We start from the raw sequence: 27,385 nt of genomic DNA, 5'->3' as shown, positions 1-27,385 counted from the left end.
GGGGCATCCAAAACGGTAGCCATATATCTAATGGAAGATTAGATTAGAGGAAGTGAAATCTCTTTCTCTGTAATAGGGGAAGATAAAATAATGGAGGGAACTTAGCAGATTTTACAGATTTAGTTGTGGGATTGTGTTAATGGTTTCTTCTTTTTTTTTTTTTCCATGAAGTAAGAAGTATAGGAGATGAGATTATTGGCTGAAAGTGGCAATGGAGTTGTTATAGGTGATGTAAGGAGAGTGGTGATGATTTGAAATAACCACTGTGGAAAAGAGAAGAGAGAGCTGATAAGGAAAACTTAAAAGGATTTCTGGGCTGCGTAGAGGTCCATTGAGGTTGAAGACTAAGATATGTAGTAGTACTAATCTCATAAGCAATTTAGTGATTTTTCCTCTATCAATGCCGTGGCCTAGGTATCATTTCAGTGAAGGCAGGCATTTAGACTGATTCAAGGTTGGGAGCTTGGTGGATGGGTACAGCTGGTAAAGAAAATGTGGCAGTGGGGTACGTACAGGATATTACCAAGAGAGTACTTGAAGTGAAGTACCATGGAGACCAAGCTGGCTAGGGAGAGAGGTAATGAAAGGAGGGTATTATAGATCAGGAGAGTTTAGCAGAGTCAAGGGACAGAAGATCTCAGTGAGAAAACAGATGTGTCAGAGTAACTGAGCAAAAGAACTGGAACTTTGGGAAACTGGCCATAAAGTGAGGTCTAAATAGTACATTTTGGTAGTGAAGAAGTTTCTCTGTATTGGCAAGGGAGTCCCGATAAAGAAATAGAGGGGAAAGTCATTGAGAAGTTTTCAGTTTGACTAGATGGTTCAGCCAGACATTGAAGTCACTCAGGATGATAAGACTTGGTGAAGAAAGAAAATGCAGAGCAATTTACTAAATTTATCAGTGAGTTTGGTAATCAGTGGGTTTGGTAGATGCCCATAATGAGGAGTAGAGAATAGTATATATACCTGGGTGGCTTGAACCTCAAAGGAACAGATCTTTCTTGTACAATGATGGGGTTGGAAGGATCTGAAAGGAGCACTGAGGAAGCGAGGAAGCAGACTTAAATCCTTTGAAGTACTTGAGGTGTGCATGAATGACCTACCGCCCTGCCATTAAGAAGGCTTTAGGGAAAGTAGTGTCTTTAGCCAGATTTCAGTAAAGGCAAGGCAGTAGTGGGGTAGTCAGTGAAAGAGTTGATGTAGTTTCTTATGCTTTCTTTACTAAAGTTCTAAACAGATGGATATATATATTTTTTTCTTTTTTTTTAATAAACAATTTTTTAAATTACAGATATAAGAGTTCTCAGAAGTCAACAGATTGGTCTGGAGTAAAGAAGCCAATTTACTTAAGTAAATTAGGTAATAACTTTGCAGAATGGTCAGCATCTTGGGCAGGTTATCTTATAACAAAGGTAAGAACTCTGTTCAGAATTTGAATGAACAGAAATTGTAAAGGAAACGAGAACATCTATCTGAATGCATAGTACACACAGTAAGAATTATAATATTTGTGCTGATATAGAAGTTTTCGTAGGAAATGTTTACTACTAGAGAGTAACAATTTCTCTATTGTTACTAGTAACAGTTTCTGAGTAAGAAGGTAGTTGTTTTATCAAGCAAATTACTATGTTCTTCATGTGTTTGTAAAACGTCTATTATATTATGTCTGTTCATTTTAGGTTGTAAAATAATACTGTTTAAAAGGATATAAATGCTTTACCAGACTTTTTTACATAATGAAAAGATTTCTTAGGTAATAAAAAGATAATATTATCCCTTAGTGGCTACTTCTAAAAGAGGATACATTATCTGAACTTCCTCCAAAATAAAAGTAGAGGTTTTTTTGTTTTTGTTTTTTTTCACACACACACACACACACACACTGTATTTTATTTTTACAAGAGATAAATAGACTGACATCAAGCACTGTACATGGATGACCACAACAAAAGCAACAATGATTGCAATTACCAAACATGAAACACACTCATACTATGTCATAATATTGACGTTCAGTCCAGTAATCCTCCACTGTAACAGCTCCTTTACTTTGCAGTGAAAATTGATTTGTATATTCTTTGCCTCTGAGTCCTTGTGGGATTTTTTTTTTTAATTCAAACAGAAAGTCACAAAAATTATACTCATCCTCATCAGTTCACTCAGTCCCATGTAATTAATTTTTTTTTTCATCTTGATCTTTTGTTAGCACTTTTATGAGTTCATCAGTTTTTCATTAGAGTTCTGGAAATGCTTATTCATTCAGTTCAGCAGTACAGTCAGTTACCAGAAACCTGTACTTGTCAGAGTCTTTACCATGAATTTCTTGAAGATGAAACCCTTTTATAGGAACATATTTGCAAAAGCATCAGAGTACACCCAGAACTGTCTGTAAATGACAAAAGACTTAAAAATGACCACGGTTAAAGATTTGATGAAAGTTCATAATAATGCAGTTGACAAGAAAATTAGTTATTTCTGAGATATACATTTTAAAGTAATAACTAGGATTATGACTTATAACATTATACCAGAAGATGTAAGATTTTTAGAAATTTCATGTAATGTCTGAAACATTTATATTAACATATTTCCATACAAATAACCCAATGAAAGTTTAGTATTAGTTGTTTTGTTTGTTTGTTTTTTTATACTGCAGTTTCTTATTAGTCATCAATTTTATACACATCAGTGTGTACATGTCAATCCCAATCGCCCAATTCAGCGCACCACCATCCCCACCCCACCGCAGTTTTCCCCCCTTGGTGTCCATATGTCTGTTCTCTACATCTGTGTCTCAACTTCTGCCCTGTAAACTGGCTCATCTGTACCATTTTTCTAGGTTCCACATACATGCGTTAATATATGATATTTGTTTTTCTCTTTCTGACTTACTTCACTCTGTATGACAGTCTCTAGATCCATCCACGTCTCAACAAATGACTCACTTTTGTTCCTTTTTATGGCTGAGTAATATTCCATTGTATATATGTACCCCAACTTCTTTATCCATTCGTCTGTTGATGGGCATTTAGGTTGCTTCCATGACCTGGCTATTGTAAATAGTGCTGCAATGAACATTCGGGTGCATGTGTCTTTTTGAATTACGGTTTTCTCTGGGTATATGCCCAGTAGTGGGATTGCTGGGTCATATGGTAATTCTATTTTTAGTTTTTTAAGGAACCTCCATGTTGTTCTCCATAGTGGCTGTATCCATTTACATTCCCACCAACAGTGCAAGAGGGTTCCCTTTTCTCCACACCCTCTCCAGCATTTGTTGTTTGTAGATTTTCTGATGATGCCCATTCTAACTGGTGTGAGGTGATACCTCATTGTAGTTTTGATTTGCATTTCTCTAATAATTAGTGATGTTGAGCATCTTTTCATGTGCTTCGTGGCCGTCTGTATGTCTTCTTTGGAGAAATGTCTATTTAGGTCTTCTGCCCATTTTTGGATTGGGGTGTTTGTTTCTTTAATATTGAGCTGAATGAGCTGTTTATATATTTTGGAGATTAATCCTTTGTCCATTGATTCGTTTGCAAATATTTTCTCCCATTCTGAGGGTTGCCTTTTCGTCTTGTTTATGGTTTCCTTTGCTGTGCAAAAGCTTTGAAGTTTCATTAGGTTCCATTTGTTTATTTTTGGTTTTATTTCCATTACTCTAGGAGGTGGATCAAAAAAGATCTTGCTGTGATTTATGTCAAAGAGTGTTCTTCCTATGTTTTCCTCTAAGAGTTTTATAGTGTCCATCTTACATTTAGGTCTCTAATCCATTTTGAGTTTATTTTCGTGTATGGTGTTAGGGAGTGTTCTAATTTCATTCTTTTACATGTAGCTGTCCAGTTTACCCAGCACCACTTATTGAAGAGACTGTCTTTTCTCCATTGTATATCTTTGTCTCCTTTGTCATAGATTAGTTGACCATAGGTGCTTGGGTTTATCTCTGGGCTTTCTATCTTGTTCCATTGATCTATGTTTCTGTTTTTGTGCCAGTACCATATTGTCTTGATTACTGTAGCTTTGTAGTGTAGTCTGAAGTCAGGGAGTCTGATTCCTCCAGCTCCGTTTTTTTCCCTCAAGACTGCTTTGGCTATTCAGGGTCTTTTGTGTCTCCATACAAATTTTAAGATGATTTGTTCTAGCTCCGTAAAAAATGCCATTGGTAATTTGATAGGGATTGCATTGAATCTGTAGATTGCTTTGGGTAGTATACTCATTTTCACAATGTTGATTCTTCCAATCCAAGAACATGGTATATCTCTCCATCTGTTGGTATCATCTTTAATTTCTTTCATCAGTGTCTTATAGTTTTCTGCATACAGGTCTTTTGTCTCCCTAGGTAGGTTTATTCCTAGGTATTTTATTCTTTTTGTTGCAGTGGTAAATGGGAGTGTTTCCCTAATTTCTCTTTCAGATTTTTCATCATTAGTGTATAGGAATGCAAGAGATTTCTGTGCATTAATTTTGTATCCTGCAACTTTACCATATTCATTAATTAGCTCTAGCAGTTTTCTGGTGGCAGTTTTAGGATTCTCTATGTATAGTATCATGTCATCTGCAAACAGTGACAGTTTTACTTCTAATTTGTATTCCTTTTATTTCTTTTTCTTCTCTGATTGCTGTGGCTAGGACTTCCAGAACTATGTTGAATAATAGTGGTGAGAGTGGACATCCTTGTCTCGTTCCTGATCTTAGAGGAAATGCTTTCAGTTTTTCACCGTTGAGAATGATATTTGCTGTGGGTTTGTCATATATGGCCTTTATTATGTTGAGGTAGGTTCCGTCTATGCCCACTTTCTGGAGAGTTTTTATCATAAATGGATGTTGAATTTTGTCGAAAGCTTTTTCTGCATCTATTGAGATGATCATATGGTTTTTATCCTTCAGTTTGTTAACATGGTGTATCACATTGATTGATTTGCGTATATTGAAGAATCCTTGCATCCCTGGGATAAATCCCACTTGATCGTGGTGTATGATCCTTTTAATGTGTTGTTGGATTCTGTTTGCTAGTATTTTGTTGAGGATTTTTGCATCTATATTCATCAGTGATACTGGTCTGTAATTTTCTTTTTTTGTAGTGTCTTTGTCTGGTTTTGGTATCAGGGTGATGGTGGCCTCATAGAATGAGTTTGGGAGTGTTCCTTCCTCTGCAATTTTTTGGAAGAGTTTGAGAAGGATAGGGGTTAGCTCTTCTCTAAATGTTTGATGGAATTCACCTGTGAAGCTATCTGGTCCAGGACTTTTGTTTGTTGGAAGATTTTTAATCACAGTTTCGATTTCATTGCTTGTGATTGGTCTGTTCATATTTTCTGTTTCTTCCTGGTTCAGTCTTGGAAGGTTATACCTTTCAAAGAATTTGTCCATTTCTTCCAGGTTGTCCATTTTATTGGCATAAAGTTGCTTGTAGTAGTCTCTTAGGATGCTTTGTATTTCTGTGGTGTCTGTTGTAACTTCTCCTTTTTCATTTCTGATTTTATTGATTTGAGTCCTCTCCCTCTTTTTCTTGATGAGTCTGGCTAATGGCTTATCAATTTTGTTTATCTTCTCAAAGAACCAACTTTTAGTTTTATTGATCTTTGCTATTGTTTTCTTTGTTTCTATTTCATTTATTTCTGCTCTGATCTTTATGATTTCTTTCCTTCTGCTAACTTTGGGTTTTGTTTGTTCTTCTTTCTCTAGTTTCTTTAGGTGTAAGTTTAGATTGTTTACTTGAGATTTTTCTTGTTTCTTTAAGTAGGCTTGTATAGCTATAAACTTCCCTCTTAGAATTGCTTTTCCTGCATCCCATAGGTTTTGGGTCGTCGTGTTTTCATTGTCATTTGTCTCTAGGTATTTTTTTATTTCCTCTTTGATTTCTTCAGTGATCTCTTGGTTATTTAGTAACGTATTGTTTAGCCTCCATGTGTTTGTCTTTTTTACGTTTTTTTCCCTGTAATTCATTTCTAATCTCATAGCGTTGTGGTCAGAAAAGATGCTTGATATGATTTCAATTTTCTTAAATTTACTGAGGCTTGATTTGTGACCCAAGATGTGATCTATCCTGGAGAATGTTCCGTGCGCACTTGAGAAGAACGTGTAATCTGCTGTTTTTGGATGGAATGTCCTATAAATATCAATTAAATCTATCTGGTCTATTGTGTCATTTAAAGCTTCTGTTTCCTTATTTATTTTCATTTTTGGATGATCTGTCCATTGGTGTAAGTGAGGTGTTAAAGTCCCCCACTATTATTGTGTTACTGTCAATTTCCTCTTTCATAGCTGTTAGCAGTTGCCTTATGTATTGAGGTGCTCCTATGTTGGGTGCATATATATTTATAATTGTTATATCTTCTTCTTGGATTGATCCCTTGATCATTATGTAGTGTCCTTCCTTGTCTCTTGTAACATTCTTTATTTTAAAGTCTATTTTATCTGATATGAGTATAGCTACTCCAGCTTTCTTTTGATTTCCATTTGCATGGAATATCTTTTTCCATCGCCTCACTTTCAGTCTGTATGTGTCCCTAGGTCTAAAGTGGGTCTCTTATAGACAGCATATATATGGGTCTTGTTTTTGTATCCATTCAGCAAGCCTGTGTCTTTTGGTTGGAGCATTTAATCCATTCATGTTTAAGGTAATTATCGATATGTATGTTCCTATGACCATTTTCTTAATTGTTTTGGGTTTGTTTTTGTAGGTCCTTTTCTTCTCTTGTGTTTCCCACTTAGAGAAGTTCCTTTAGCATTTGTTGTAGAGCTGGTTTGGTGGTGCTGAATTCTCTTAGCTTTTGCTTGTCTGTAAAGCTTTTGATTTCTCCATCAAACCTAAATGAGATCCATGCCGGATAGAGTAATCTTGGTTGTAGGTTCTTCCCTTTCATCACTTTAAGTATATCATTGCCACTCCCTTCTGGCTTGTAGAGTTTCTGCTGAGAAATCAGCTGTTAACCTTATGGGAGTTCCCTTGTATGTTATTTGTCATTTTTCCCTTGCTGCTTTCAATAATTTTTCTTTGTCTTTTATTTTTGCCAGTTTGATTACTATGTGTCTCAGCGTGTTTCTCCTTGGGTTTATCCTGTATGGGACTGTCTGCGCTTCCTGGACTTGGGTGGCTATTTCCTTTCCCATGTTAGGGAAGTTTTCGACCATAATCTCTTCAAATATTTTCTCTGGTCCTTTCTCTCTCTCTTCTCCTTCTGGGACCCCTATAATGCGAATGTTGTTGCGTTTAATATTGTCCCAGAGGTCTCTTAGGCTGTCTTCATTTCTTTTCATTCTTTTTTCTTTAGTCTGTTCTGCAGCAGTGAATTCCACCATTCTGTCTTCCAAGTCATTTATCCATTCTTCTGCCTCAGTTATTCTGCTGTTGATTCCTTCTAGTGTAGTTTTCATTTCACTTATTGTATTGGTCATCTCTGTTTGTTCTTTAATTCTTCTAGGTCTTTGTTAATCATTTCTTGCTACTTCTCAATCTTTGCCTCCATTCTTATTCCGAGGTCCTGGATCATCTTCACTATCATTATTCTGAATTCTTTTTCTGGAAGGTTGCCTATCTCCACTTCATTTAGTTGTTTTTCTGGGGTTTTTTCTTTTTCCTTCATCTGGTATATAGCCCTCTGCCTTTTCATCTTGTCTATCTTTCTGTAAAAACTGTTGATGGGTGGGGCTGGGTTCCCTCCCTGTTTGTTGTTTTGCCTGAGGCAACCCAACACTGGAGCCTACCTGGGCTCTTTGGTGGGGCTAATGGCAGACTCTGGGAGGGCTCACGCCAAGGAGTACTTCCCAGAACCTCTGCTGCCAGTGTCCTTGTCCCCACGGTGAAACAGAGCCAGCCCCTGCCTCTGCAGGAGACCCTCCAACACTAGCAGGTAGGTCTGGTTCAGTCTCCCCCAGGGTCACTGCTCCTTCCCCTGGGTCCCAATGCACACATTACTTTGTGTGTGCCCTCCAAGAGTGGGGTCTCTGTTTCCCCCAGTCCTGTCAAAGTCCTGCAATCAATTCCCACTAGGCTTCAAAGTCTGATTCTCTAGGAATTCCTCCTCCCGTAGCCGGACCCCCAGGTTGGGAAGCCTGACGTGGGGCTCAGAACCTTCACTCCAGTGGGTGGACTTCTGTGGTATAAGTGTTCGCCAGTCTGTGAGTCACCCACCCAGCAGTTATGGGATTTGATTTTACTCTGATTGCGCCCCTCCTACCATCTCACTGTGGCTTCTCCTCTGTCCTTGGATGTGGGGTATCCTCCTTGGTGAAGTCCAGTGTCTTCCTGTCGATGATTGTCCAGCAACCAGTTGTGATTCTGGTGCTCTCGCAAGAGGGAGTGAGAGCACGTCCTTCTACTCCGCCATTTTGGTTAATCCCCCAAAGTAGAGGTTTTTTAAAAATGAAATTTCATGGAAAAATAGAGGTATATTTCTGACGTTTTCCTATTATGAAATTTTTACATACCTGACAGACAAAAAGGTACCCTGTGTTCACCCAGAATGTTTAAGGCATATTTAGATTTCACAACTTTTGTTTTTAATTCATATTTCTATTAGTGTTTTAAAATATTATTATAATAATTTGTACCTGGTAATTTCAAGAAAATGTCTCTCATTTTTTAATGAACATACTGAAAATATAATATGTGAAATATTAAATTAATACTCTTTAATTACTTTCAGCTATGGAATATTTTATTTAGTTGTAGTTTAGTTTGTTTTTTTTTAAGTGAAGGATTTGTATTTGAAGAAGAAAAAACCTTTAAACTTTTATAAGAGAACAGTAATGTTGGTAAATTGAAGGTTAGATTATACCAATAAATTTTGACTCTAACACCAAGTAATTTAATTTTTTTCTTTCTTTCATTTTCTCCCCTATAGTTAATCACTGTTTATTACTTAAGAAAAATGTGATCTTGTACTTAATGTGCTGGCCCAGAGAATACCTTCTGGTTACTTTCCTCATCTATGTGCTCAAGGAATAAATATACTAAATTTAATGTTAGCTAAGTAAAATATACTGTATTTAGGGAAGTTAATCTGTAACAAAACGTGATTCATTTTAAAATGAACTGTAAGGGGAAAAGACCATTTTTACTGAGATAGTTGGCAGCCCAGGTATCTACGTTGCCTGTAGGGGTCTCAGCAGCTCAGGCACTTGACCAGAGGGATGGTGATCTGAAATCCTCCCCGCTTTGAGTGCCTTTCTCCATAGAATACCCACTCTGCAATGTTAAATTAGCTCACATGTTGTTTTTTGGCATTAATCAAAAGAATAAAATGAATAAAACTGCTTACTCTCTCTAAACCATTGGAGTTTATAGGTGCGGCATGATCTTGCCAGTAAAATCTTCACCTGCTGTAGCATTATGATGAAGCATGATTTCAAGGTGACCATCTATCTTCTTCCACATATTCTAGTGTATGTTTTGTTGGGTTGTAATCAAGAAGATCAGCAGGAGGTAAGAAATATCATTTTATTTGGTTTCTGTTTGTCCAAACATTTATGCAATGTAATTAGTATTAAAATGGCTACATATTAGTAGGAAATGTAGATCAAGGTATGCTATAATATGTAAGTACATATGAAAACGCTTACAAAATCCTTTTTTTATACTTTTATTTATCAAAGAGTTGTATAATGCTTAGTTCATATCCTTTACATATTTGTGGTTGTGTATGTGTGTGTCCTTTTTAAATAATTGGTGGGAGTTTGATATGTATTCTGGATACCAGTTTGTGCCAGTCATATCTCACAGAAATTTTTCCAGTTAGTGGTTTTCTTTTTAAACTTTGTTTATATCTTTTGCCATGCAGAAATTTTAAATATAAATGCCAAATTTATAAATCTTTTATAACTTTTTAATTTAAACCTTTTATGTGATGCCTTCTCTTAGCCAATGTCATGAACATATTTCCTACATTTTTTGATCCTTTTGTTTTTACATGCCCTTCAATTACTCTGAAATTGATTTTTACAGATACTGTGAGGTATTGTTTAAAGTTTTATTTTCTACTAGTTAACAAGTAGTTTCGTGATCATTTATTGAATAATCTAGAAGAATTTTAAAATATTTTTATATTTACTCTCATGACTCTTTTACAGTATATTTTCTTTTCAGGGAAACATTTTATTGGCTTAATTATAGGTGAGAAAAATGATTTATTATTAATCTATGATGGATTTTTTTTCTTTTGAAAATTATTGCCTTAAAATGGTTAGTCTTATATGTCAGGTAATAGTAAAATGATATTATGCAGACATATTATTCACCATAAAATGGTTCTTCTCAGGTTTATGCAGAAATTATGGCAGTTCTAAAGCATGACGATCAGCATACCATAAGTACCCAAGACAGTGCATCTGATCTGTGTCAGCTCAGTACACAGACTGTGTTCTCCATGCTTGACCATCTCACACAGTGGGCAAGGCACAAATTTCAGGCACTGAAAGCTGAAAAATTTCCGCAAGGCAAATCAAACAGAGATAAGGTGGACTCCATGAGTAAGTCATAACTTCTGTATACTTCCTTCTCTTAATTATTAACCAGTTAGCTCCTTTCTGTATCAGTTCTGTAATTTAAGCATTAGCTTTTAAAAGACCTATGTTTTCTTGCGTCCCTTTTTTTCCCCCCTTAAGATGGCCTTCTTACTGAGAAAGAGCAGTGAATTTATAGTTAGAAAACCTCTCTTTAAATTCTTACTGTCACTTCCTTAAGCAAAACACATACCTAATTTTTCTTTGCATAAAATAGGGTTGATTTTATCTCCCTTAGAAGATTGAGGATTAATTGGGATGGTGATGATATAAATCATTGTGTGTATATATATGAATAGTGAAGTGTTCTTTATACTTTTTCACTTATAAGATACTCTTTGCAGTCTTTTTCACACTTAAATTTTAAATTTCCAAGAGTTTACTTTCATTCATTTCATGGCCTATTTTTTTTTTCTTTTTTTAATTCATCTTATTCTTCTTATTCTTCTTTTCCCTTTCTCTGGTAGTGTTTGGTATCCAGCAGGCTCTCCAAATATGCTTAATATATGTGACTATACTATACCCTGCTACACCTACTATCGTGCTATTTTTTTCCCTGTGATATTACAACTCCCACAAAGGTGACTAAAAGAGGAATCTCATTAGAGTTTAAAATGACACTTGCCCCTATGATACAAGCACTTGGTGAGAAGAATTATATTCATCAGACATTAATAGATACTCTTAATGTCTTTGAACTTTTGTGGTTTTCATTCTTGCAGCAAGTGGGTAAAGTACATGATACTTCTGCTTCTTGTATACTTTAGCTGTTTTAGTGGGATCACATGATTTTCCCCCAAAGCTTCGAGGCTAATTGGAAAAAGTGACTAAGACCCTTAAAGAGGCCTTCACTTACACCAAGTTCTCAGTTTGTGAGCATCTCCCTCTTGTTGTTCCTGTATCTGTGGAAGCACATACATTCCTGTTGTTAAGCACAACAGTTTGTTATTTTTCTAAGATTTTTTGGACTTGCCAATAATTATGTCTAGGGGAATGTTTTTCTCTGCAATAAGACTAATTATTGATATATTTTACATTATTTCAACAATTAAATGTTTGTTTCTGTTTCTGCATGTGAAAATGATAACCAAAAAACCAAACGCGAACTCTGTTATTACCATTTCTTACTAACATAGTAATGAAAATTCTAGCTTTTAAGAGTAACATTTGTAATGTTTCAAAAGTACAATACTTTAACATTTCTCATAATTTGAAATGATTTACAAATTTTGATGGAAGTAAAGAATTTATTTTAAATATAATTTCTTTTAAATTTACTATCTTGATTATGAAATTTATTTGTTTCCTGTTTTATACATGCTGTTATGAGTCATTATTAAAATTTATAAGTTTTAAATAAGAATTCTTAAACTGGATAGTCCAGAAGTTTCTCAGTTAGGTCTTTTCTTAGACTCTTTAAAAAAATTACCATTTTAAAGTATTTGTGATTTTACTTGAAAGGTACTTTTACTTTTTATTTCCATTATATTAGTTAATATTGTATATATAGCAACACAGGAAAAAAATAGATTGTTATCAAAGAATTCTAAACTTTAAAATTAAAAAGATATTTCTGTAATTCTGCTTTTTCCCTACTAATAGCTATACTTTATCAGTGTTTTTATAGTTATTAATAATAAATAACTCATCTTTGTATCTTTTGTATCATCTTTATATCTCTTCAACATTTAATATAAATTTACATTTAATTGTCACAACAACATTGTAAGTAAGGCAAGACAGATACTAATATTTCCCTTTTATAGATGAGGAAACAGAAGCTCAAATAAGTTAAATGACTGTTCAAGGCAAGATAAGTCATAATGGTGCTGTTGGAGCAGGAGTCTTCTGAGCAATCTTCTTGTTGGTAGTTACATTCTAAATAAGATACCCTAATACATTTAGATTAATTTATTTCATGAAATAAATTAAAAATAAATAAATTGAAATTTAAATGGATACTTTTAAAATTTCATCTTCTCAGTCTTTAATTACTCAATTATCTTTTTATAATCTAGTACCTACTGTGGATTATGAAGACTATCAGAGTGTAACTCGTTTTCTAGACCTCATACCTCAGGATACTCTGGCAGTAGCGTCCTTTCGCTCCAAAGCATACACACGAGCTGTAATGCACTTTGAATCATTTATTACAGAAAAGAAGCAAAATATTCAAGAGCATCTTGGATTTTTACAGGTTTGATATTCATATAGTGAACTTAATAATGACATTTAATATTGCCAGGCTTTTATGTTTAGATTATTCATTTTATGGGTTTAGACGATAATCCTATGACTCTGTAGGGAAGAAAAGAAAGTAAGGGCCAGTGGGCCTAATACGATGGATTAAATAAGAGGTCAAGATTGTTGGGCTTCTTTTCAGGTCAAAAAGCAGAGTGTGGTGAGAGAACTGGAAAATGAGTAGCTTGTAGTCTTTGGGTGATTAGCCCTCTCCTGTCTTTTTCTTCCTTGTCTAGCTCTGAGTCTCTTGTTCATTGTTAAAGTCATTCCTTTACAAGGATGTTCAGCTCTCTCATCTTTCTCCCTCTGTGTTGTATTCACTTTGTAAGACTCCAGTCCTGGATAAACTCACCCATCTGCTTTCCCAGTGTCTGCATGTAAGCAGCTGAACATCACTGGAGAAAAATCACACAATGGATTTTTAACTGGTTTTCCTTTCAATTCATAATCTCAAACATCAGTGGGACTCTTTAACACTGCCTTCAGTCATTCTGTTTTTCTAGTAAAGACTACTTTCTCACTCTTCAGGATGACTATTTCTTACCTTCTCTTCATTTCTCTGCTTCCACCTTACTTACTCTCAACGGATGATCTTGCTTCATTGTTCATTAGGAAAGTAGAAGCCAGATGTCTACCAAATCCGAAAATACATTGGCTTCTGTACCATATTCTCTTTCTTAGCTTCTCTTGTTCCTAAGGAAGGATCCCTTCCTGCCAAAATTCAGTTCTTCTACTTTTGTTCTTGATTTCAATCCTTCAGATATTCCTGCTTTCTCCAATATCATTAATTTTTCTTTCTCAACCAGAGTACATAGAGCATATAGACATGCTCTGGTGTTGCCTATCTTAAGTTTTTATAATTCCCTTGATCTTACAGTATCTTCTTCAGATACTTCCCATCTTTCTGTTTCCTTTCACAGTCGGTTTTTAAAAGAATTGCCCATCTTCTCTGTATTCCTTCTTTACTTCCCATTTACTCTTTGCCCATTCCAACAAGAGTTCTTTCTCCATTACACTGACTCTACTCTTGCTAAGAAAATTGGTGGCCTCCATGTTACCAAATCCAGTAAATGCTTCCCGGTCCTCATTTTCTTAACCTCATGGCATCATTTGACCACTTCTTTATTAAGGTATTTTCTTTTCTCTCACAACTTCTGGGATACCACATTCTCCAGGTTTCTTCAAACTACTCTGGTTTCTCCTCTCAGTTTCATTTGTTAGTTCTTCCTTGTCTATAAATATACAAGTACTCTGATGTCCTTCCCCAGTCCTCTTTTCTTCTCTCCCTCTATTCATTTCCTAAATCATTTCATCCTTTCCCCTGCCATCTTTGTGCTAATTGCTCCCAAATTTTTATCTTCAGCCTGAATATTTCCTTTGAACCCAGATTTAGTGTCTTGTGTTTCTTGAAAGCATCTCAATATGAATATATTAAAATGCTTGTTTAAAATGTTTTTAAGTTTTAAAATGCAATAAAATACTTATAAACTATACTCAACAGAATTTATTATATATTGGATTTTTAAAAGAGTTCAGGACTTTGAGGTTCTTTACAGCTCTCATTATCAATAACAGTTACTAGTATAGATTTGTATTTAAGCGGAATATGAGCATATTTAACTGGAACAGAATGCCTGGAAATAAGTTTGCAGTTTCACTGTGAATCTATCTTGAAACAAATACATATTGTTGCTTTGAGAAAATAATTCTTATTTTTTTTTTACATAAACTGGTGGCTTTATAGTTTTATTTCCAGTTGTGTTTTTTTCCTCCCTTGATTGTTTTTTAATGATTGAACAAAGAAATTGTATGCTGCTATGCATGAACCAGATGGAGTGGCTGGAGTAAGCGCAATTCGAAAGGCAGAACCATCTCTAAAAGAACAGATCCTTGAACATGAAAGCATCGGCTTACTGAGGGATGCCACTGCTTGTTATGACAGGGCTATTCAGTTAGAACCAGACCAGGTAAGAGACAAATGAAAGGCAATGTAACAAAAAGAACTCTGAACTAGGAACTTTGGAAACCTTAATTTCAATACTGTCTCTACCAGTGTCACAGTGTGTCTGGAAAATATGTAACCATCTCTGAACTTGAGTTTCCTGATTGATAAAATTAGAGACATGCTAGAGGATCTCAGAGATCCCTTCCAATACCAAATTTCTGTGACCTTACTAATCTCCCAAATAAATGAGATTTACTGTGAAGTATACTTACATTAAACTCTATGTTCCATTACTCTAAAATTGATATAATTTTAGTTTGCTATTAAAAGTATAAGACTTGCATCAATTTTTAATAATAATAGTGATTCTTTACAGCCTAAGAAACTTTTTCAGATTACACATGCCCCTATCACCATCTGGGAATCTCTGAAATGGTCCCTTAGAATCACTGAGCTACAGTTGCTAACGGGGGGACGTTGCATATCTCATGTATGTTGGAACAGGAAAGGGGTTTAGAATCACTGATTTATAATCTTGGCTTAGATCCTCTCTCATCTCAGGGTATTCCTTTTTGTCATAATTGACATGTTCATGTTCTCAGAAGTTCAGTATATAGGGCCTTTATTTTTCACAGGCTTGTTTTCAATTTTAAAGAATATTTCACAATCCTATCTAACTTTTCAGTTACTAAAGCCCAAAATCGATATTAATAATATTGTGACGTTTGAGTTTTAATTTTTACATGAGAAATTATATGACAAATAATCTTTAAACAAAGTATTAAGGAGTACTTGTTACTTTTATATTTGATCTGAACCAAAAATCAGACCATATCTGGAAAAGATAATAAATGCAATCTGAGGTTTTTTGTAGGTTGTCTCCATTAAAAAAAAAAAAAAAAATCAGATGTGTTTAGGACATCGGTAGAGGGCTCTGCCATATAGCCAAGTAAGTCAGTTGTTAGACTAAGAAAGGTAGGCTCAGTGAGGTAAATAGCATTTTTTAATGAATATCAGTTAAACACTTTTTGGTTCCGAAGATGTATTTGAAGTAACAGTTGCTATTTTAAATACTTTTAAATTTCCAGATCATTCACTATCATGGCGTAGTGAAGTCCATGTTAGGTCTTGGTCAGCTGTCTACTGTAATCACTCAGGTGAATGGAGTGCATGCTAACAGGTAATGTTTTTTAAAAGAATGATTTTCTTTTGTTGTTGGTTTGGAATGGGAAATTTTTAATTAATTGGGTAATTGAAGTAATGAATTGGGTATTTGAATTGAATGAATTGGGTAATTGAAGTAATGTTTACTAAAGTAATGAAAGTTTGTAATTACATTGAAGTAATGTTTACTAAAGTAATGAAATCTTTTTTGTTTTCATGGTGTTGGAGATAAACACCAAAAAATAATTTTTCCTACTGTCTCTTAAGTCAATCTAGCACTTAACAGCTTATCTTCTATGCAAAGAGTCATCCTTGAATTAAATTTGCTTTATGACAGGAACCTGCAAGACTTCACCTACTATTGGTGAAGCTCATATTGGTATTTCCAGAAGATATCTAAGCTCTGCCTACATTATCAGCACCAGTTATTTTCTGTGCTGGGGAGAGGGGAACTTTGTGACTGAACTAAGGAATACCACTCTAGAATGTGTGGGTTGATTTTCTCCTAAAAGACTAATAAAAATGAAAGCAGCCTTCCTTTCCTAAAGAAAATGCGTTTCTTATAGCAAACCAAATGATACCCCCCAAAAAAGAACTTACATGTGGCAGAGATTAAGACATGCATGGTTCTTCTAGTTTAGAGAATTACTAGGGAGGTTGGTTGTGCCCTTGAAGCTGCCTTGCTCTGCAAGCTAAAAGCCTTACTCCTTAATGTATTTACCAGACCCCAATTGACTTTTCTGGACAGAGAGATCTGGTCAAAAGGGATGGGATCTTAGTTTGCCAAAGAGCACAGGCCACTGGTTTTAGTTAGTTTGAGCTGAAAACAGCTCTTCTAAGTACAGTTTCTATAAATTCCAAACTGTGATTTTAAAGACCACTGTTCTACAGTGTCTGGGAGTAGAGAATGGTTAGTGGATTTATGAAACGATGAAAGAAGCTTTACAGAAGCAAGGAAAGATTCGTTATATGTTTTAGATATGTTTCTCCAGATTAATTGAGAGACCTTATGAATAAAGGGGTTGCAGAAATTTGGGAAAGTTTGTTTTGGCTCAAGCCGAGGTGTCATGTTTCCTTATGATGCACACTGCACAGTCTTCTCTTTGGATCTGGGATACATAGAGCCTCCTGATCGTTGGATTGTGAAAAGGCAAGTTTCAATATTCAATGAAGGATACTGTATCATTGAAGCAAATGGTCATTGAGGGGACGAGTTTTCCTTGGGGAGAATATTTGCATTTAAACAAATATTTCTCCAAAATTATTGACTGTGCTTAACCTACACAATCATTTTTTTAATACATTTATGGAAGTAAGTTCTCACAGCCTGATCCTCATTGCCATTTGGTACTTCTTGGTGTGATATATCCCCTCTGGAGAGCAACTCCTGCTAATTCTACTCAGATTTGTATCCTAAAATTTTGATACTTTGGCATCGAGTGATAAGCTAGTGAAGTTATTCAGAGTTGGACTTTTGAAAACTATATTTCTATTGTATTTCTTTTAGCTTTGTTCTAAATTGTTCTTGGTGCTTTTTAGACATTAGAGAATATTCGATATTTATGCTACTACTTTAGTTTTTTTTAATTGACTCATTTGTTATGTTTTATGTGTTTTTACTACAGAAAGAACAAGGAGGGCTTTTAAGGGCATTGATCCCAGCCTCCCTGAGTCTGTTACCTTATTTATAGTATGTGTACCTTTGGTATTATTAGGTAATTAAATAGAAAAATGTGCCTAGCTGAGGGTCTAGCATATGGCAGGTATTCAAATGATATGATTTAATAAAGAAGAAACATGGGGAAGTATAGCTTCTTCTATACAGTCATGATCTAAACATCACTAGCCATCTTAGTGTCACATAAGTAGGATACTTAGAAAAAATAATTACCTATATAATGCTGCTTTTAAAAACCCCAATTTTAAAGTAACTGAAAATAATTTAAGAATAGTTATGTATTTTAGGTAGCTAATTTTGTATCCTTTGTCATACTATTGATACATAATTTGTAACATTGTTATGCCTTTATTATTGAGTGTCCTATGTACCCCAGTGCTCAACCTACCCCACCAGCTTCTATGTTTTTTGTCTTAAATTTAATTCAAAATACCAAGTTATTAGAATTGCTTACCTCTGAACGCCTGTATGTTCAGTTGGCTCTTTTTTCTCCCTGCTCTTTGTTCAAGTTAAGCGTGCAGCTCATTTTATAACTGCTCTTTGTAATTATCCAGGCATTAATTCTGCTCTAATATATGGCAAATTTGTCCAAAAAGACGGCATTTTTAAATGGCTGTATCAGAAGTAATTATTGAAAAAAATGTTTTGGGGGACTGGAAACATTAAAATTTGGGGGATTGTTTTGGATATTTTGTACCTACATACAAAATACAATACAATACAATACAAATACAATGAATAGAGCAATAAATAACTACAATAAATAGAGTGTCTAAACCAATGAAAAAATCTCTAAATGCCACTTTAAATAAATGTTTAAGTGGTACGGGTTTCTTTTAACAGGTCTGAATGGACAGATGAATTAAACACATACAGAGTGGAAGCAGCTTGGAAATTGTCACAGTGGGATTTGGTAGAAAACTATTTGGCAGCAGGTAAAATTACTTCTTAAAATATAAGCAGTTTTAATATGCCATAAATATTTAGACTTAAGTAGCTAAGCAACATTGGTAATTATTCTCTCAGCTTGTTTTACGATTGCCTTGTTTAAGTGCAAAGTGGAATGAAACCATCTGTTCCAGATTTCTGTTGACCATTTTATCAAATGAAATAAAGCTTGTTCTGAGATCCAGCTATCATGGCATGCCTTGACTCTTCATTTGTTTTTCAGATGGGAAATCTACAACATGGAGTGTCAGACTGGGACAGTTATTATTATCAGCTAAAAAAAAAGATATCACAGCTTTTTATGACACATTGAAACTAGTGAGAGCAGAACAAATTGTACCTCTTTCAGCTGCAAGCTTTGAAAGAGGCTCTTACCAACGAGGATATGAATATATTGTGAGGTATTTTGAGGTTTCCATTTTTATATTCCTGGTCTGTAGGTGTCATATGACAGGCTTGGAATTTTGTGCTTGCTAAATAAGTGATAGTGTGTTTGGTGTTACGCAGAGCTCACAAAATGGCTCTTTTCATTTTTTCACCTCACAATCACCCTATCTATAGTTTTTTAAAAATGTTCTAACATACATCCCTTTAATTAGAAAGACAATTATGAGACTTCTAAAAAATAGCAAAAATATCTTACATTTGTCTTATTGTAATGTCATAGTTTATTTTCTATATAACCTAAATAACTAGACGTCTATTCTGCCTGGCACATTGGTGCTCAGTACTTGTTGGTTCCCTTTCCTGTTTCTCTTTGAGAAATGCATTTGACATTTTCCACTCCCCCTCAAATATAGGTATTACATTACTCACAAGTAATATTAATATTACAAGTAATATTAATTTTTAGAGATAAGGAAGAAAATGATGGAAAACGTTTTAGGTCTGTTAATTTACCTGAAGAAAAGAATAAAATATATGTTGTAATTGAACAACAGTAAATTAAAAAGAAAAATATGCTATTTTTTAAATTATATTTTGTATCAGCCCCTTTGGTAACAGCTTAATGAAACCAGAGATTGGACCACTGGGATTAATTCAGTTCTGTAGCTACTCAACTGCATGCTTGAACACTGGGTTATAGACATGGGAAAAAGCTAATTTGAATGTATCACAAATGTTTCCATCAGCCTTAGGGAAAAAAAAAACAATTAAAATTGCATTCATTTCACAATTTTTTACTGGCATCTACTATGCCAGGTCCTCTTACAATAGCACCAGCAATATATACAAATATTTACATTGATTTATATTTTCTTTCATCTTTATACAGGTGGTAAAGTCTGGCTTTCATACATTTGAATTTAGTTTTATATACCCTTCTCCAATTTAATTAGAGGGGTCTAGGGATCATAGCAAAGCGCTAACTATTCAAATCAACATAAATTAGTGTTTATACCCAATTTGAAAAGTTATAAATGTTACTGTTTATATACCAAGAATATATATTCGTTAAAGTTCTTCCAAAGAAAACTGCACATTTCATATTCTTCATGGTTAATTTAAAGTACATGCTTTATATATCAGATTAATATGGCTGAATATGATAACATATTAACATAGGCTCTATCTGTCTTCAGATTGCACATGTTGTGTGAGTTGGAGCATAGCGTCAAACCACTTTTTCACCAGTCTCCAGGTGAAAGTACTCAAGAAGATTCACTAAATTGGGTAGCTCGACTGGAAATGACCCAGAGTTCCTACAGAGCAAAGGAGCCCATACTGGCTCTCCGGAGAGCTTTATTAAGCCTCAACAAAAGGTTTTACACACTTTTTTTTGCATGTCAGTTATTGTGAATTTAGTATTATATTTGGATATTACTTGGGAATATTTATCTTTCCTAATTTTCTCTCTGAATCTGTATTTTTCTATTGTCAATTGTCAAGTCTACACTATATAGTTGAAATGAGCCTGGAACTTAAAAATTACTTTTATGTGCAATATATCATTTTTTTAATGTTGAAAACGTATCTGGGGGAGGTACAGATATAAGTCAATTGTAAGGTCTTCATAGGCTTGTAATTGATAACAATGGAGAACTCTAAGAAAATTAAAATTAGTTTTTTAACAAATAAATATTCTTTGATTCCTTTGAAAAGATATATTGAGAAGGTTCCATGTTGGGAAGAGATATTTTAATTAAGCTGTTGAATATACTTAAAAATGCTCTTTCCCCACCATTTTGTCACATTCCTTTAGACCAGATTACAAGGAAATGGTTGGAGAATGCTGGCTACAGAGTGCCAGGGTAGCTCGAAAGGCTGGTCACCACCAGACAGCCTACAATGCTCTCCTTAATGCTGGAGAATCACGACTTGCTGAACTGTATGTGGAAAGGGCAAAGTGGCTGTGGTCCAAGGTAATGGCCAAGGGGACGTCATCGTATGTACTTCCATCATAGGTACTTCCTACAAAGGCATGACAGAGATTAGATCCCTAATCTAAATTCAGAACCTTCTTTTTCTGTCACCTTTCTGCATCATTTATCTACCATCATCTGGAAGAAACTTCCTTCTATCCTGAAGTCCCCAAATATTTTCCTGTTTCAAGACTGAAAGTGCAGTTCTTTCTGTTTTTATCTGTCTTCCATTTTTTTCTTGAGGGAAATGACCAATTTTTACTTTGTTTTTACCTTCTCTCTATATATATACATACATGAGTGCACTCAAGAAATGTTTAGGTGAACATAACACTGTCCTTATTACATTCTTGGCAGATAATTAGTTTTGTGTAGACTTGCCACTGTTGCTGTAAAGATCCACTTCTAATCTAGCCTGTCAGAAAGGGCTTAGCTTCAGAACAAACGTCCTCAGCAATCCTCAGATTAAAGCTACAGTTATAAGAAGGGGGCTTTTAAAATATACAAACTCCTTGAAAAACTCATGCCGCAGATTTAAAGGACTCTTACTTTCATATCTCCTCATGCTTGCCACCAGTCTAGAATTAGTAGTAGGCATAGCATGTTCTGAAATTGACAGTTAGCAACTAGAGTTGGTGCCATCTGTGATTAAACCAACTTTTATGGTGGCTAAGAAAAGACAGGGGAGGAGATGTTTCCTGGATGGGAGATAAAAGTAATAATTCAGCCTGCATTAGTCAGGTCATTTTCAGAGCTAGTGCTAGAACATGTATGTATTGTAATACCTTAAATTCAGTATGCTCAAAATGCAATTCATCATGTAAAATTCACTGTCTGTTTCTCCTCCCATATTCCTTATTTTTCTGAGAAGGACTCTATCACATCCTCTCATTTATGACAGTAATCTGGGCATCATCTTGAACTTCTTCCTCTCCCTCACTTTCCACATCAAGTTGGAGACTAAATTGACCGTAGAAATATCTTTTGAATCCTTTCCCTCTTATTTATCTTTGCTGCTTTCCTTCATGCCCTTAGCATTTACACCCTCTGGCAATATTAACAGTTTTTTTTGAGGTCTCACCATTTCTTGGTGTTCATTACTGCAGTCTGTCATCTTCCTAAAATGCACACTGAATCATGTCACTCCCCCAGTTAAAATCCTTCAAAGTATTCTTCATGGCTTTAGGATTAAGTCAGAACTCTAGAAAGTACACAAGGCCCTTTCTCATCGAGTCTCAGCCTACCTCTTCAGGTTCAGTTGTCACAAACCCTTTAGTCTTCACAAATCCTTTAGCCTTCACAAACCCTTTATCTCACAAACCCTTTAATCTTCAGCTAAAACCAGACTACTTGCCTTTTTCTCAATTAAAGTTATTATTCCTTCTACCAAGAGTGTCCTTCACTGAATTCTTTGTCAGGAAAATTTCTACTCATTTTTTAAGACCTAATTTAGATTTTCCTCATGTGATTACTTTGCCTGACCACTGGTCAACTCCATTTTCCTATATCTTCAGGTAGATTTAGCAGACTGTCTTCTCTTTCCTACATAATATGCATGTATATTCTTCTGTTAATAACACTTAGCACATTGTGTTGTTGTTTTATAGTTTATTTCCTCACTTGACTGTGAACTTTCTTAAGCCAGAGATTTTGACATATTTATGTTTGTTTATCCCTAATCATCTACATATATTCTTCAGTTCCCTGCACTTTGACTGACTGTAAAAAACAAGTGAGTGAATGAATGTAGGAGTTCTATATGAAATGAAGCAATGATTCCTTTTTAGGATTTTACTTTCATAGGAGGAAAATGAGAGGTGAATATGAAATTACAAATAGATTTATACATAAAATATCTTATGAACTTTAAATTCTAACAATTTTATTTGCTTTTCAGAAAATGGAAGTATGTTCTTAAATTAAAAGGCTTGTTGTTGCCTTTTTTCTTTCAGGGTGATGTTCACCAGGCACTAATTGTTCTTCAGAAGGGTGTTGAGTTATGTTTTCCTGAAAATAAAACCCCAACCGAAAGTAAGAACATGTTAATCCATGGTCGAGCTATGCTACTAGTGGGCCGTTTTATGGAAGAAACAGCTAACTTTGAAAGCAATGCAGTTATGAAAAAATATAAGGTAAGTGAATGTATAATGCAATTTCAGTTAGAAACTCACTTTTTTTGTTGTTTTTGAAAATAGATAAAATTATTTTAAAGTCCATATGGGAAGAGCACATGTATAAAAATAGCCAGGAAGCTTTTTTGACTTTTTAGTGAATATATAACGTAAGTATATAGTTGGAGGAATTATCACAAAATAAATATAGTCATGAAACCACCACCCATGTCAAGAAGTAGAATGTTATTAATGCTCTAGAACTCACCCTTTCATCCTCCTTCCCAAAGTTAACCACAGCCTGGCCTGAAAATTTTTGAACAAACACAGTGTATACCTTCCTTACTAGGTATTAAGCCTTACATAGATGGTGTTAGAAAAGAGATACTTCTCAGTAACCCATGGGTCAAAGAAAAAATTGCAATGGAAATTAAAAAACTAAATGGAAGTTAAAAAACTTAATGGAAATTAAAATTACTTTGAACTGAATGATAATAAAAATATGACATAGCAAAACTTGGATTCAGCTAAAGCCATTCTTACAGGGAATTTGAAATATTATTTACATATGTTAGAAGAAAATAAAGGCTCAAAATTAATAAGCTAAGAATCCATCTCAAGGAGTTAGAAAAGGAACTGAAAAAAAATTAAAAACATAGAATATAGAAGATACAAAATAATAAAATAAGAGTGGATGGCTGGGGACAGGTGGTTACTAGACTTATCATGGTGATCATTTTATAGTGTATGCAAATGTCAAATCATTATGTAGTACACCTGAAACTAACATGATATTGTACATCAGCTTTTATTTTTTACTTAAAAAATAAAAAAATGTATTTTTTAATAAATATTTTTAAAAAGAATGTAAAGGTAAGCGATAGATTACAAGATATTTGCAATACATAATGATGAGGCTTATATCCAGAATATAATAAGAACTCTTAAAAGTCAATAAGAAAAATACAGACAACTCAATTTTAAAATTGAATAGAAGACTTAACAGAAGGATATATATAAATGACCCAAAAAAAGCAAAAAGAAAATATGTTCACTGTAGTAGACAGGAATAGATGCAAATTTAAAAAGTATTATGATGAAACTAATACAATATTATAAATCAACTGCCATTCAGTTTAAAGAAAAGTATTATGAGCTAACACTATATACCTACAAGAATGGTTAAAATTTAAAAGATTGATATTTTCAAGTGTTAGCAAGGCTATAGAGCATTTAGACGCTCATACAGTGCTGCTGGAAGTATAAGTTATTACAATCATTTTGGAAAACAGTTTGGTGTTTTCTCCTAAAGGTGATAATACTGTGACAGCCACTTTACCAATGCTCAACACGTCTCCATAGAACATATACAAAAATGTTTATACCAACGTTATTTGTAGATTTTAAGCTGGAAGTAGAAATGTCAATCAATTATAGAACGGATAAACGAATTATAACATATCCCTATAATGGAATACTGTATGTATAGCAATGAAAACCAACAAACCAAAGTTACATCCAACAACTTGAATGGTTCTCCCAAACTTAATGTTGAATAAAAAAAGTCATATGAAAAAATCATACATGTAGTATGATTCCATTTATATAAAGTTCAGAAATGAGCAAAACAAAATTATTGTATCAGAAATGGAGATAGTGGTTGTTTTTAGTCTATTTTCACTGCTATAATAAACATATCATATACTGGGTAGCTTAAGCAACGTTTATTTCTCACAGTTCTGGAGGCTGGGAAGTCCAGAATTAAGGTGCTAGCAGATTCAGTCTGGTGAGGGCCTGCTTACATAGACAGCCATCTTCTCCTTATAACCTCACATGGCAGAAGAGGCAAGGGAGGACCCTGGAGCCTCTTTTATAAGGGCACTAATCTTATTCATGAGGGTTCCACACTTGTGACCTAATCACCTCCCAAAGGCCCCACCTCCACATACCATCACATTGGGGATTAGGCTTCAACATATGAATTGGGCGAGGGGGGAGGGGGGACAACACAAATACTTAATCTGTAGTAGTGGTTATTTGGGAGGAAAACGAAGGGAGTAGTGTTTGGGAGGGCAAAGTGGGAGGCTCGTGTTTCTGGAGTTCTTATGTAGGTGTGATCACTTTGTGATAATTGAGCAAGCTTTGTGTATAAGATTTATCTTTCTGTATGTAAATTTTATTTTCCAAAATAAAGTTTTAACTTAAACCAGGAAGGAAGGAGGGAGGGAGGGAGGGAGGGAGGAAGAAAGGAAAGGAAGGGAGATAGATGATGAAACCAGATTGAAAATATCTTTTTAGAGCAATCTTAATTAGTATTTTCCTTCATTCCCTTTGCTTCTCCTGTGACTAGATGGGAAAAGCACACTGGGAGCCTCGTCCCCGTGGCTGGTTTTAGGCACATGAATCTAGCATCTGTTCCATACATCTAATCATGTCATTCTGTCCTCTACCCACAAGCAGGTTTGTATCTGTAAAGTTTTAGGATTAGATTTGGAGGAAACTTAAGATCTCATTTTAAGGTTCCTGGTCTAAACTGTGTTCTCAAATTTGCTTGAATTAAGAGTAGAGCTTTATTTAAAAAAATTTTTTTTACTCAGCTGTTCTATGTATTTTCCATCACATTTCAAATAATATAATTAAAAATTAATAAACCACACACAATATACAAATATAAGGGAAAGGGAAAGGAAATGACAAAGGCGACTGAGTAGGAGTGGCCAGAAAGGTAGGAGAAAACTTGGAAGATTGTGGCCTCACAGAAGCAAAGGGAAGAAAGTGATTCAAAGAAGAAATGGCACGGACAACAGAAACATGCTGAAGAGAGCTCACTCACGTGAGATCAGAATTGGAAAGTATGTCTGTTTAAGTTGCTACTTTAGTGGAGTGGTGTCTACTGAACCAAAAAGAAATAGTTTGAGGAATGACTATGGGTTGGAGAATTCTTTTCAGAAGCCTGATTATAAAGGAGTTGAGAGAGAGGGCAATATCTTATGGATCTTAGAGAAAAATAAGATATGTGATTTCTTTCTTAAACCATATTTGAATGCCTTTAAAGTCCTGTCCTCTTCAGAGATTTGATATTCTTCTTTCTCTGAGGTTTTTTTTTTAAAACAATAAACATATACCTGTACACACATACATGAAATACCTTAATCCATCTGAAAATTATTTTGATGTATCATATAAAGTGGCAATGTAAGTGGAGTTTTTTTCCCTGTATAGCAAATTATCATGACATGTTGATCAGTGGGCAACCCACCAGAACCCACCAGCTATCCTGAGAAAACCTTTGTAAGAAAGTAGCTATTCCTTATTTACACCAGAGTCAGTCTGCCTTTGACTTTGCTCTGCCTAGATGTCGGTCTCATACTTTTGATCCCTAATTATCTATTCATACTTTACTTCCCAACATAGTGGGGGGTTTTATTAAGTGGGTATTCTCTGTTATCTTTTACAGGATGTGACCTTGTTCCTGCCAGAGTGGGAGGATGGGCATTTCTACCTTGCCAAGTACTATGACAAATTGATGCCCATGGTCACAGACAACAAAATGGAAAAGCAGGGTGATCTCATTCGGTATATAGTTCTTCACTTTGGAAGGTGAGAGTGAGAACTGCATGTTTGCTGATTAAATATATCAAGGTGACTCTGTTGATATTGAACTATTATCACAGATCTTAGCATATGTAGGATGTTTTCTGCTTTACGATTATCACCTTAGATGTGATATAAATTTTTTCTTTGTACAATTTTTTCCTTCCCTTCAAATAATAACTATTTTAATGGAATAAGTAATATATGCATGTTTTTAAAAATTCAGTAGTACCAAGAATATACAATGAAAATTAAGTGTCCTTCCCATTCTGGACCCTCATCCTCTGGGTCCCCTTCCCTAGAATTCCAGAAGACGCTAAATCTAGTACATTTAATGGTTGTATTTAATTGCCTGTGGAATGTTTCCTTCCAGCCCATGGTTTTGACATTAGACTTGTAGAAAGAGCTTATCACTTAAACTAGGTAACAGGTAAAATGTAACTTAATTTCATATATTAGTGTATTATAGTCAAATAGTATATTGTCTCATGCCTACTGTTTATATTATCACAAATTATTAATTCCTAAGAAGTAATAATAACGTTCCACTCATTTTCTTGTCATACTCATGGACCATTGCTTTACACTGATGAATAACTTACTTCATAGTAATAAATTTATTTAAAGTTGCCTATTATCAGGTATTTTGACTTCTCAGTTCAATATTTTCAGGAATCAAAGCAATATATTTTTGTTCATCAGCAGTGTTAGGATTGCAAGATTTGGCCAAGACTTTCTTCCCAAAATGGAATTCAGTTTTTGTTTGCTTGCTTGTTTGTTTGTTTGTTTTTTGGCCATGCCATGTGGCTTGTGGGATCTCAATTCCCCAACCAGGGATTGAACC

At 34.7% G+C, this 27,385-nt stretch overlaps 1 protein-coding gene across 5 annotated transcripts in view; it reads left to right on the top strand.

Annotated features, from left to right (window-relative positions):
• ATR (ATR serine/threonine kinase) overlaps nt 1-27,385 on the top strand; it is a 106,398-nt gene that overhangs the window by 50,418 nt on the left and 28,595 nt on the right. For all 5 annotated transcript variants that reach the window (XM_068546033.1, XM_068546032.1, XM_068546031.1 and 2 more), the window contains 12 exons: nt 1,292-1,412; nt 9,284-9,421; nt 10,254-10,464; nt 12,516-12,694; nt 14,541-14,705; nt 15,772-15,863; nt 18,369-18,460; nt 18,697-18,874; nt 20,057-20,236; nt 20,677-20,836; nt 22,789-22,968; nt 26,405-26,547. In XM_068546033.1, coding sequence (XP_068402134.1) covers nt 1,292-1,412; nt 9,284-9,421; nt 10,254-10,464; nt 12,516-12,694; nt 14,541-14,705; nt 15,772-15,863; nt 18,369-18,460; nt 18,697-18,874; nt 20,057-20,236; nt 20,677-20,836; nt 22,789-22,968; nt 26,405-26,547 — 1,839 coding nt within the window. The remainder of the gene's footprint in view (nt 1-1,291; nt 1,413-9,283; nt 9,422-10,253; nt 10,465-12,515; nt 12,695-14,540; nt 14,706-15,771; nt 15,864-18,368; nt 18,461-18,696; nt 18,875-20,056; nt 20,237-20,676; nt 20,837-22,788; nt 22,969-26,404; nt 26,548-27,385) is intronic.

The sequence above is a fragment of the Eschrichtius robustus genome, chromosome 6 (genome assembly GCF_028021215.1).
Source record: "Eschrichtius robustus isolate mEscRob2 chromosome 6, mEscRob2.pri, whole genome shotgun sequence".
Classification (NCBI taxonomy): domain Eukaryota; kingdom Metazoa; phylum Chordata; class Mammalia; order Artiodactyla; family Eschrichtiidae; genus Eschrichtius; species Eschrichtius robustus.
Note: the sequence above shows the minus strand (reverse complement) of the source record. Positions and strands in the feature narration are given on the sequence as shown.